The 12959-nt window shown below is 50.0% G+C and overlaps 3 protein-coding genes across 3 annotated transcripts; 2 read left to right on the forward strand and 1 right to left on the reverse strand.

Moving 5' to 3' along the window:
• Window positions 1-4247: 4247 nt before the first annotated feature.
• MRS44_011025 (uncharacterized protein) lies at window positions 4248-6149 on the reverse strand (the record flags this gene model as incomplete). Its single annotated transcript, XM_046275808.2, has 1 exon — window positions 4248-6149. The coding sequence occupies one exon, from the start codon at window positions 6147-6149 to the stop codon at window positions 4248-4250; it is 1902 nt and encodes a 633-aa protein (XP_046135325.1).
• Window positions 6150-9329: 3180 nt separating this feature from the next.
• MRS44_011026 (uncharacterized protein) lies at window positions 9330-9569 on the forward strand (the record flags this gene model as incomplete). The annotated part of the gene is made up of 1 exon (XM_065619575.1): window positions 9330-9569. The coding sequence occupies one exon, from the start codon at window positions 9330-9332 to the stop codon at window positions 9567-9569; it is 240 nt and encodes a 79-aa protein (XP_065475647.1).
• A 2664-nt stretch (window positions 9570-12233) lies between these two features.
• On the forward strand, window positions 12234-12893 carry MRS44_011027 (uncharacterized protein; the record flags this gene model as incomplete). The annotated part of the gene is made up of 1 exon (XM_046273715.2): window positions 12234-12893. The coding sequence occupies one exon, from the start codon at window positions 12234-12236 to the stop codon at window positions 12891-12893; it is 660 nt and encodes a 219-aa protein (XP_046135272.2).
• Between the last annotated feature and the right edge of the window lie 66 nt (window positions 12894-12959).

The following is a 12959-nucleotide window of genomic DNA, read 5'->3' on the forward strand; positions in this document are numbered from 1 at the left end:
AACATCCGCTTTCCTTTGAACCCGGAAGACAAAATCCAGCCCAATAACGGTCTTTTATATCTTGGAAGCCGACAAGCGACTTGGCTGCTCCAAGTGCATGTGCATGGCAAGCTGGTGTGATAAGGCATCCACTGAGCCATCAGACCCTGGGAACTCAGTTGCTTGGTAATGGAACTCGTAGCATGCATAGCTAATCTACTTATTTCAATGACATAGTTGTCAGACACAAGATCAAAAAACACACATAGAGACACACGGCATCAAAACCCAATGCTGCAAAACACCGTAAACCTAAGATAAAGTTAAGCTTCTATAGCCATAGAAACCTAATAGTGAAGGGATGAGGCTCGCAGTGCAAGATGCCACCTTTCCTTTTCCCGCAAGAGGATATATTTGCTGCTGGCTTGTTCCTCTGGCTTGCCATCGACACTTATTTGGACCGGTATTGGTGACGGAGGCCTGTCAGGACGATTGTTCGGTTTGGTGATGGTGGCAGAGATAAGGTTGTCAGGAAAAGCTGGATGTACTGTTAAGGGGGTTATTCACGGGAGGTTGGAAAAGTTAAACACACTGCGCAGGAAGAGACCTGACTTTGATACACAATACATCCGAACACACGGATGCATAGCTAAAAACTAAAAGAGAGTTAATATCTTGCATTAAAAGGATCTTATACCAGGGAGCAGTTTGTGCTGATCTGATGGCAGGTTTTATCAGCCTGAAAGTCTGGGCTTCGATCACAGGTTAGACCAGTGAGGCGAATTTAGAGTATTGCGATGGAATTATTACCCTACCTATACGGGCTAAGGCATCTTCATTATATTCAAGCATTTCTCATGGAGCCTAGGCAGAAGAGCCGTCCTGTTGTCCACAGGTCACGAGCATATGCTCAGAGCTCACCCTTCCCTCCCAGCGGGAGGCCCATTTCTCTGCCATGAACCAACAACCTTTTGAAAATCCACGGCCTCTGAACTCATCACGGCTGATGTGACGCCAATGCCGCCATTTTGTGGCAACGATTTCGCGACCAGGGCCATGCCTCAGCTTTGCACAGAGAAAGGATGCTCCAGTTACTCTACTGGAACGGTTGGATTAGCATGAGGCAAGGGAATTACTTACACGATTCTCAAAAGCTGAAGTACTACTGTAAACTATATATCTATACTCGGTGGAGGTCTGCAGCCCATGCATGATCTCACTTGGGACACACCAACTGATCCAAAGCAGTGGAAATGGAGTGCCCACCAAGGTTCAAAGCCGGGAAGACAGGTCGCTTCCCTGAGCAAGATGGCCATTCACATGCATATACTGAGATCAAATACCCTAAATATCACATGGGATGTCAACCATGTCCTAAATTCGTGATACATAACCCATGATATTGTGACTATGCCTCTACGCACAGTTTCAACGGAAGACACTCTCCCAGAACGTGTCTGGTCCGCGGAGGGTTCGCTTGAATAGATAGGCACCTACCGTAGTACATTAAATCTAGTGAGATTCTCAGCTTCGATCATGTGTTTATACGCTATCAAAACTGGAAAATGATCATGGGGGGATTCGCGTCGATGTCAGCGTGGCGCCAAGTTGACAACACTGACCGTCCATGAAGGTGGAATCTAAAAAATTCACAAATAGTTGGAGTTTTTGCGCCAATAAATTATACCCTTAATTCGTTCTTCTTCTTCAGTAACTCAGGAACAGAGAAACTGCGGTAGCCAGATTTCTAGAGCAACCAGGGCTGAGACAGCTTACGGATTCCTCCAGACTAGATTCCTCACGATTGCCCTTACAGGCTTTCTGAAGCAATTCCATGCCTTTCTATGAACTCGTAAAACATGCAGAGCACTGAATACCCTGTTTTCCGTTTCCTTTATTCTCAAAGGCAGCCAGATGTTGCAGCTGCAGAACACGGACAACGGTAATGTGCGCAGAGCCGGCCTGGCAGAAGGTTTCGGTCGGCGGGTGGCTTATTGCCTCGCTTTCAAAGTTATACCTACTATATATGAATACGGGTAAAGTGATATAAGTCTGTTTCTGCCTTCTACAGCCCCGGTGTGGTTCTGGTAAGGACGTGTAGGTGGCACACGTTTTAAGATTTACTATCAAGTCCACGGTTTCAAAGCGAGGAATCTACTGAGATCAATACTAACCTTTAGACCTAACTCGTACTGATTTGAATCCAATGCTGAGGTTTTACTATGACTTGTCTGTGTTAGGTACAAGTCGAAATGGGCCATCGAGGGCTAGATGAAGGAGCAGTTCTCGAACTTTCAAGTTTGAGGGAGGGTTAGATTGAATCGCGAAAGCCATCTTGATTGAGACATTGACATAGAATTACGCATTCGGATGCACCGAGGCTACGGGGTTTGATACCTATCTCTTGCTATCATGCTTGCTGAGGCGGTTAGTTCATCAAGCATGACCAACACAACTTAGATGCGTATCCATCTGCTTTTTTCTAGACCAAATCCCAATGATTTTAACTTTTTTTTTACATTAGAAGACATCCCTCTCGTGTCTTATAGACAATGCTTCCTGCTTGTCAAAGCATGTCCACGTATTCAACAGGAACGGGATGGTGGCCGTGTTTTGATAGAGCCTTCAACCGGGCGTGAGTACCATGCTCAATCCAAGGCTATATCTGCTCGACGTCGCATTATGTTTCTCCACGAATAATGAACCATTTTGATGGTATTGTTAGTGTCTCCTGTCAGCAGAGAAGTCTTGATGTCAGACAACCAGGACCATCAGCACCGACCAGCCACCCTATGATGTTCAGTTTAGTGCGTCGCCGATCTCTTGTCTGACAGCCGAAGCGGGAGACTGTCAACTTACGGTGTCAGGCGCTACATAATACTATATATGGTCTATCTTCCGCTGTGATCCTGACATCGAGATTGGGGTTGGTTATGTAGTGACTCGCCAAGTTGGTAGAATTGACGCGCTCGGGACCCTCGGGTTTGATGTCAAAGACCACTCTAGGAGTTGACAACTGATTTATCATAATTTTATTCCCTTCTCCCTGTTCTGCAATTGCTGTAACCAGAGCCAACGCCTTTAATGTCCTTTTGCCAACCGCCCAATTTCTTGCCCTTAAAGTCGACCAACGGGATCTATGCAGAGCGGCCTCATTCACCCACCCCACCGTCTACTCTCATTGGAAAGCCAACAAGCCATGAAACATGCATAGTTACCGTGAAGCGCCTCTCGGATAGTTGCCTTGGCACTCCGCTGACCGACGGAAAGATCAACAATGCATCTTCTCGCAGGATGCACCAAACATCATTCAATCCGTCTTTCAGTGGTTGCCACAACTGCATCAACCCGCCACGTTGCGTTGGTTGTGACACCGCCATTCTCACACCGGCCCGTCGGCATAATTAGGTAAATCATGCATTCCTAATTTCTGCCTCGTCTGTCACCAACCAACACATGTTATGGGCTTTGCTATTACCTTTTGTTAGCGAGTCTTGGCTTTGTAGGGTTGTTCTGAACGTGCACGTCGGTCATTGGCTGGCAGGGTTGCAGATTCTTCCCACAGCCACCTTTTTGTTGCCCGGCTGCATGCATCTTTCTGTCGCAGAGTGCAACCTGTAACGGAAGGTTGTTATAATCTCGCTTGATGCGCAGTCTTGAGGGGGAATGGGGCTGAATGGGGCTGAATGGGGCGTGCCTCGGCTTATTCTATTCGCCTCTGACCACCTGAAGTGTTGGTCATGAAAATGTCTCGCCATTCAGGCTTATTATGCGTTAAATATGTTGTAGCGAGCGTGTGTTGGTTGTTGGATGACCAGGGTGCAGAGACCCTTGCAGGCATTTCCACTCCAGATCCCAAACATGGCCAATTATGTCAGATGGCAGTAATTTAGCCCACTTTAAGCTTTGAGATCGGGCAGGTGATAATTTATCACTGTTTGAGATAGATTGCGAATACGAGATTGTTATTTCTCAGTCTCTGACCAACATCTCCAGCCTTGATTGGCAGTTTAATCATGCTATCTAGTCGTAAATGTGATGTCTCGACACAAGTTATTCTCAGAATCATATGGCAGCAGAGAGAAAGGCAGGTGGACCCTTAAATGGTCTCAATAATTCATGTATTCTATGATGAAATATGGCTTCTATGCTAGAAAAGACAAGTGGTATTATCAACTGTATCAGGCCACGTCAAGTTACCAAACACCAAACTCCAACAGTAAGAGAGATTACCCAGGCTCGACACACGGGAATATTCAAGACGTGGCCTAAAGAGTTAAAACCTGCTTGTCTGCGTTGAGACGCGCCGTGAGCTTGGCGCGGTCGACGTTTTGGATGCTGACGCCCTGCTCGATGGCCAGGACGGCGGCTGTGGCTGCGCTCTGGCCCATCACCATGTAGCAGGGCTCCATGCGGATGGCCGAGTAGGCAACGTGCGTGGCACTCATGGTGACGGGGTTAAGGAAGTTTGTGGCGATGCTCGAGTTGGTGATGATGGAGTTCAAGGGGATAGGGAAGGGTCTGCTGGTTGTGATGTGCACCCAGCCCTCGTCGTAGATCTTGCCGTCGACGAGGACACGCTCGACCGTGTGCACATCAAGGAAGTAGGAGCCCATGCCGATGATGGAGTCCTTCTCAAAGGCAACGGGCTTCTGAACGTTGGATTGCGCCATTGTGTAGGCGCCGTACATGCGTCGAGCCTCGCGGATATACATCTCATAAGGCCAGTTGCCATTCTTGACAAACTCGTCCTTGGCCAAGCCCCAGGCACTATAATCATTGCGGACGCTCTCGGGGATGCGAGGGTGGTTCGCCAGGGTCCAGAGGAAACCCTGCGTCCACAGCTTGTGCTTCTTGACGGTGGCGGCTCGTTGCGCGTAAGAGTCCAGCGCGTAGTTGGAATCATCGTCGAAGTTACCGCCGATCAAATCCGTGCTAACCTGACCCTGGGCGTTGGAGTCGGTCTTGAGGTTGGGCATGAGCTGGCTGGTGAAGAAGGGGCCCCTGTAGCCTCCCTCCTCGATGTAGCGGAAGAGGATTTCGTAGTCGGTCTCGTTGTATCCAGCAGGCTTGACAAAGGGCACCTTGTTGTCGGGCATCTTGGTGAGGGCCAGACGGTAGTTGTAGGACTGCAGACGGTAAGGGTCGCCCTCGCCGCTGACAGCAACGGGGTCCTTGATGACTCGCTGGATTCCCCCGATCAAACCACTGCTAGGGTCACCCTTCTTGTTGTAGGGGTCAATGTTGGTAAGTCTGTTCTTGGAGTTGACGTAGACACCAGCAGCGCCCTCGTTGTAGTCGGTTCGGCTCTCGCGTCCAGTACGGAAGGGAATACCAGCAGACTCCATCAGATCGCCCTCGTAGCCTGCGTCGATAAACATCTTGCCAGCAAAGGTGGTTCCATCAAGAGTCTTGAAGGACTGAATATTGGTGCCGCTGTACTTGACGCTCTTGGGAGAACGGTCAATCTGCTGGTTGCGGTAGATGAGGATCTTGCCATCCTTGACCCATTGCTCCCAGACGTACTCTGCGACCTTGGGCTCAAAGGTCCATTGAACCTTCTTGCCGACATCAATCGCAGGTCCGGGCTGGGCTCCGATCCTTCGTCCAATGTAGTTGTCCCTTGTCTCGTACTTCCAGGCGCCTGTCTTGAGGTAGTGGTTGTAGACCTTGCTGTAGAACTCGCGAGCAATGCCACCAATGGATCGGCCATCCTTGGCATCCGTCCAGCCAAGACCAGAAGCTGTGAGACCACCAATGGTGCTTCCAGGGCAGACAATGGCTACCGTCTTCTTCATACGCAGGGTCTGGATGGCAGCAGCCAATGCGGCGACTGTGTTGCCGTAGATGACGACATCGTAAGAATAAGTCTTGGGGGTGTTGGCGGCAGGCTTGGCGGCAGGCTTGGGAGCGGGTTCGGGGGCAGGCTCAGGCTCGGGCGAGGGTTCCGGCTCGGGAGCAGCCTCCGGAGAAGGAATGGGCTCCGGGGCTGGAATGGGGTTCGGAACAGGCTCTGGGGCAGCCTCTGGAGCGGCCTCTGGAGCCGGTACCGGGGCCGGAGCAGGCGCTCTTCGCTCAGCAGGAGCAGAAGAGACGATTATGATGAATGAAGAGACCACGCAGAGGGTGAAGAGGAAGTTGAATATCGTGTTCCGCGACGAGGTCCACATGGCTGCGGCTGCTGTGTGAGAGAAACTCTCTCTGCTTCACCCAAGACAAGAAGCGAGAGTGGCGTCAATGGACCGATAACATGGACGGGACGGGTTCTTGCAGAAACGTCGCAGAAGACAAGAGACAAGAAGACGTAAGAAGGGACGGACAAGACCAAAAAAGTGGTGATGGAGGCTTGGAGGTATATGGCTGTTAATTAAACGTGCCGACAGCATTCGGGCATTGCCTAGAACGGGACCTGCAGAGGCGAGCACACACACAGATGCACAGTTAGCTTAGCCATGGAGAAGGGAAGAATGAGTGACATGGCATGATGATCTGACAGATTGGTCTAGCCTATAAAGTGGACATTGTGTTGGTTGTGGTCTCCCCCGGCCCCTCCGCCCCCTGCCCCTGGTCGCTCTCGCACACCCTCTCCAGGGCCCCGCGGGTCTCGATGGCGCCTTGGTCAGGGATCTATACGAGCCGTGCCGAGCTCCGTTTGGCAGACCTGAGAGCTCTCTCCCAGAGGGGTCAGTCGAGGCGCTTAAGCGAAGGGGACTATTGACCCACGCCCTGGAACTCCGTTCTGTTCTGGCCCTGAGTGCTATCGAACTGAGCGAGCATCTGGGCCCTGTGCCTGGTCTTGGCATTGTTGGGTCCACGTGGTAGGGCTGCCAGAACTGGGTTCCTGCGCAAAGGGCCGTTTGTAAATTGTGCGCTGGGTTACTCTGTTTTGAGAGTTTGCAGGCCTCTTTTTGCTCTCATCTTCTCCACTAGGGTCTCGATGACCCCTCCAGACCAGGATCTTGCTGAGCGGAGCAAGGCAACGCTGTAACAGATTGTCTAGAACCCTCACTCTCACTCCCACTCAGCCCGGTGCACCCGTGAGCTGCAGAGCCTGCAGGTCGCCCACGGTACACAGCCTCGCAGGGCCATCAATCCCTCAACCAACACTGCCATTAGTGGGGTGATGTTCCTCAGCTGCGCCGTCGTTGCATTGTTCAGAGGCTTACGCCAAGCCTGCAAAACAACCCGTCACCAACACAGGTCTGGATTAATGGCTCAAGCCTCATCCGGTCAGATCCCCGTCCCCCGTTTAAGAAGGTGTCCTTACGGAGCAAAAAGAAGGCAAGACACAAATTTAAGCTTAGCATCTGCTGTGTGTGTGGGTGTCGTATCCGATCCTGGGGTTCTTGTTCAACGTTCTGAATGGCTTCATGCTGCGATTAAAGTTATCATGGCTTTTTTGTGGCTACAACCATGATGCGCAACATTTCAAGATGCCGCATTCCAAGTTTTTTTTTTTTGCAACAGGCATGTCATGATGCATTGGAATTCTGCAATGTTGATCATTTGTCATTCAACTCCAATAGTCTCTATTTCGCACAGCTATCCTCATGTTGATCCTTCTGCAGCGAAATCCTCTGTGCTGATCCTGACGTATCTCTCATTGTGGCATCGCATCGCATCGCATCTTCCGCCTTATCATCTCGCAATGGCATCTCTTCTCACGGACAAGCGCCGTCGCACTGGTGTCCTCAATATGGGCTAGCTGGAGCTGCTATCGTCGCTAAAAATACTGACCCCTGCTCTGCTAGAGTCGGTCGGTGCTTGTCCTGTTTAAAGCCGAAGCCCCAAAGCTTGCCAAAGCTTGGTTAATGGTGCCCGAGGTTTTTGCCTAATGCGATGTGACCCTTGGATCTTCAAAAAAGCATGTGTCTGCTTGCTCTGTCCCCTTGCTGAGGAGCAGTGACAAAAGGGCCGCAGTTGTGCGGTTCCAGTGCGTGAGACAACAGGCAGAGTTTGCTTGGCTTTTTCTTGAGATCCAAGGCAATTGGCACAGTAATTCCTTATCCAGCATTGATCGACAGAGCAAGATGGTGGAGTCTCTTGATGGTCTCTCCAGGCCACGGATTGGTCGGGTCGTAGGTCGCAGATCTCGCCCTGGCTGCCAGTGCCAGGGGTGCTGATTGTTAAGCCGTACCTCCGTCCCCAGCTTCGATCGAGGCTTTCACGGGTCCCCCGGCAGTGCGGCAGTGGGAAATCCACTGAGACAAACTCTACTCAATAGTCAGGGGAAGAGACGCTGCACGAAATGCATCCTGTCGGACATTTACCCTTCTTAATAGGGGGCGGAACACGGCACTTGAAAGGGGCTGGCTGAGACAGCCGCTGCAACAACCATAACCATCCATGCCCACAAAAACACGTCGACGACCGGCTCACGGCATTATCGATTTCCTCTGGACGCTATCGAATGCCGGTGCCTTTGGCTGCTGGTCTCGATAGCCCAAAGCCAACATCGATAGCGTCGTCGCGGGCGTGCCGCATCCGTGACTACTGGGACGTGGCGTTCAGCTGTTGGATTTTCTGGCTTGTTTTTTTCTTCTTAACCAAGACGCCACCAACTCATCGAGCATTTCCCATTGGTTGTCCTGATCTAGTGGCTCACGACGCGGTTCGAGATGGCAGCTGTGACGTGAAAAGTCGGTAATTGGGCACCTGTTGAGGAAGAGCCCCTTACAGCGGCGTCATCCCTCCTTGGTTTGATTAGTGGCAGCTTCAGGTGAGGACTCACAGTTGAGGCCCGTGAATAGTCTAGGGATTGAAATATTCACCGTTGTCCGTTGATTGCGAATTTGCGGACCCTTTGCTGTGGCTGTGAGTCGGAAATCCCGCTCTACGCCACATTGTCACATGTGAGGACCACGTCTTGCTACCCTGTAGCTGGCTAAACAACTTCTCCGGCATCGCCGGCAACAGTTGATAGCAGAGACTGGGTCGATGAAGCGTCTATAGATGAATCAAATGTCATGCGTTGTGCAACGTATTCTTTGCTTCTCAAGTCACCTTCATGGTTTGCTGCGAGATGAACCGTGATTCATTGACGACACGCACACAAGTTTGCTCATCCAGACTTGAACCTGGTGCCTATCCCTCCCATTGTGCTTTCAAACCCATGCAACTGTCAACGCGCACGTCTACAATGTTTCAGACTCCATCTAGTCATCCAGTGACAATATCTCTTGTCTGTTGAAAATGTATCTAAACTGCCGTGAATAGCATACTCACCACCCCTATATGTACGGAGGTTTCCGGCCTCCCATCCTTGAACACCCTCAGCAAGACTATTGCACCCCTCAGAACCTTGGAAGCCTTCAGCTGAACATAACTCAACTAATAGTAGTATTGCAACCATGCCCAAGTATGCGCCCACTACAACGATCCGTGACGACCACAAGTACTGGAAGTGCAAGCAATCCTTCATCTGCGGCACTACCTGCAGCACAACGAACAGGATGTCGGACAAGCAATGTCCCGCGTGTGGGAGCAAGCGCGATGCCCTAGATGAGGCGCTTGATGCCTATCTGAGGAAAATCGGAACTCTTTTCAGGACCGATGCCGATGGAAAAGAGTGGTGGGAGTATAACTCGTGATGTATCAGATTGGTCTATCTGTTCCTGCAAACTGCCATAAACTGGCATCTCAAGCTGGTCTTGTACATCTATGGGCAGACTCTGGCAGTCATGGCCCAAATCCCCTGAAAGACTTCTCGGTCATATAATAGTAATTGAGTTTCGATACCACCTGAAGATTACCAGCCACAACTGAGATGGCGCTGTCACATTGAAAATTGTGTTGGAAGCTGGGAAAGGTTTCGCCGGGTTATTTTGAGTTCCCAAGCTCAATGGAGGTGCGAAAACTCGTATTGTGTGGTGCTGTCCTCGGAGCCGTTGTCAGTTGCCTTTGTGCTATTATAATGGGTGCCTCAACATGATGTCGCTCGCTTCCAATGATACGTATCGAGGCATAAAAATGATCGCCTGATGAAAGTATTGTCAAGATCTGCACACTCTTTGGGTTTGTTTGGTTGTTTCATTTGGTATAGTAGTCATTCGCTTGCAGGAGCAGCTCACCGAACCCAGATCGACACTGGGCTGCCTAAGATGCTAGAAATAGTAACCCCAAGGAGCCACGTAAGGTAGGGTGCGGAGTAGATTATAGCAACTTTTGGTACAAGGCGGCAGTTGAATCGAGCCAAGCAAGTGACGAATCAAGAGGAACGATATACAGTTCGATGATGGTTCTGGCAATCCGGTATCTGGTACAAGCGCAACACACAAGACCGGATAAAGGGATATTTGGCGGAACTTGGATGCATATCAACTCTCTCATGAAAGTACAGCTCCAGAACAAAAGCGATTTGGCGGCTGGGAGGGATGCTTTCATGCGCAACCGCAAGCGGATAATGGTCAATATTCAGCACTAAGAACTGCGAAAAACTGCGTCAAGATACGATAATTCGTCATGGGTACAGTTTCACTCAGGTAATAGTGTTGCAGCTAAAACACAATTCGTTTCAATGATACCCAATGATACATCTTGCGATAGCATGTGTAAACTTTGACCGTGGTGACACATGCAACCCTTCCGTAGTGCTGACATCGATCGAGACCGTCTTGCCAGTCAGCAGTTATAAGTCGTCACATATTGCTTGAAACGTTGCAGGGCATGTTTTAGTGCACCCAACAAGTGCGCCGTCCAGAGTGGAGGCCCAAACAGCCGATTGCCCACCTGCATTTGCAAGTCCTTCATAGTCACGAGGAAGACCTGGAAACGCCAACGCTTGATACCCGCCGGGAGGTCTTCGTGTTTCATTCATTTTATAGGAAAGCAACATCGTGGTCTTGAAACGGTATGGATGATCGGTCCTAGCAAGGGTTCTAGTGTCAGGCATAGGGGTTCTCCACTTCAGCCGCATCTCGGGAGCAACCGATCTCGGGGAGATCGACGCTCGGAATGTAAACATTAATCAAGGCGAAACTAGATATGCTTGGCGAGATTGAGGCTCTATAGTTCTTGACTATGCTAATGCCAAGGCTCCGGGGTGCCCTTTGATGACCCTTTTGATGAAGGGATCGACATCCTTGCTTGTTTATCCAGGGAGAATTCATTGTATGCGAGGGCGTTTGATCAAGGCTACTTTAGCTCATAGGGATAGTTGAAAGACCCTTTTCTTTGGGAAAGCGTTTTACATCAGTCTATGTTTTGTGTTGTTTAGAGGCTGCTGGGTATGTAATCTGATCAACTCCGTCCAGGAGCAATGGCGCCTGGTACCTGATGAGCACCCAACGGGAGACTGACACAGGCAAAAAGAATGTGCAGGTTTCAATGAGGCTTTGTTTGCCATTGTAGATTCGAGGCGGGAGCCCTATAGACCGCTGCAGGCTCAAGCCAAGGACCAAAAAGACAACTGCCCGTCTGTAGAAACGGCAAAAACATACAACAGCGGGGATTCGCTGGTCGTCACCGACCCAACTACTAATCCGCCCCTCACTGGCTTATCTATGGGAGAGCGGACGGGATCCCGAGTTCTCCAGTGGGTATGGTCGTATGTGGTGGTGCAGTTAGGAAAATTTGCTTATCACGAACCCGCTTGGCCCACATTCACCATGCCACGCTTGTCAACCTGCCTCATGATATTTGTCACGTAGGTAGAATGCCTTGTAGATCCATAACTATGAGAAGAAGTGTGTATCTCGTAGATAGCTGAAGATCTGGGTGGGTTGATAAACCCCATTTTCTCATGTCGTGGTGAGCGGGCAGCGTCAAGTCCCATACCTCAAACTTGCCTCACACCACAATCGCTGTTAGGTGCTATAAGTCAATCAAAATATGCATTGAAGCATAAACTGTTACAATAGATACTTATTCCGATGTTTGGCGTAGTCAAAAGTACTGCAAGTCACGGAGGCCGCACCCCTTAGCCTCATGTTCTTGTCCAGCTATATTGGCTGTGATATGCAGCTTGCTACTGATAATGAAGCAATTGAACAAAGAATGATCGTTCTCAAAAGTTTTTTTGTGTGAATTTTACTGAACAAAGGACAAATCAAGTACCTAGCTAACTTCGAACATAATATTTCTAGAACCTCTCCGGAGAACAGAGCCTGAACACCCGGCTCAGCCATGTCTGTAAAATCATTTAAGACCTGAATGGACATCATTAATAGTGAGGTGATATCTACTACTCAAAAGAAATTCTTGATACCACAAACGGCACTATTCTGAGCCCCTGTAACAAGCGACCTCGGACCACCATGGATTCTGACAAGAACCAGACCCAGCTCAACCAGACTGTCAGTGAACAGACTGGCAACAAGACGGACAATGACAAGTCCGATGCCAGGAATGAGGCTAACGGTAAGCGTAATGACCACCAGATTCCCGGAAATTACGCTCAAGTTATGTCAGTGGCAAAACTCGGCTTGAAGAACCGGCGATCTGGGGCTGAGCTTCAAAGGCGCCGAGCAACCATTTCGAGGGAACTCGAAGAGACCAGGAAGCTTCTTGTTGAGCTTCGAAGCAGGCTGGAAGCAGTCCCGGAGTTTGACGAAGACGACCTGTCTGGATATAGACAGATCTTGGAAGCTAGGGCGAGAGATTTGGAGGTGAAATCGACCCTCTCTGAGGCAGAGGAAGATAAAGAACAGGAATATGACGACGTTATCTACGAGGATTGCGGTGACGAGGACTCTGGAGATTATGAAGATGAAGGAGTTCCCCTCGGACTAGAGGTGCTTTCTGAGAGCCTGCACGAAGATAGCTGCAGTAGTGCCGACGACATCGAGGCAAGCGAGGAAACCAACTCAAACTTGAATGTTAACTCGGATGAGGACAGTGACTCGGACACTGAGGATAACCTGACCAAGGGAAAGGGTGTCAAAGTTGACCTTTCTCTGAACGAGGAATGTTTCTAAAGCAAGTCGGGTTGTTGAGTACGAGGTGCTGAGTGGAGGCTTAGACAGGAGGTGAAGGTTAATGGT

The sequence above is a fragment of the Fusarium solani genome (assembly GCF_023522795.1).
Source record: "Fusarium solani strain SB1 chromosome Unknown bctg00000007, whole genome shotgun sequence".
NCBI lineage: Eukaryota > Fungi > Ascomycota > Sordariomycetes > Hypocreales > Nectriaceae > Fusarium > Fusarium solani.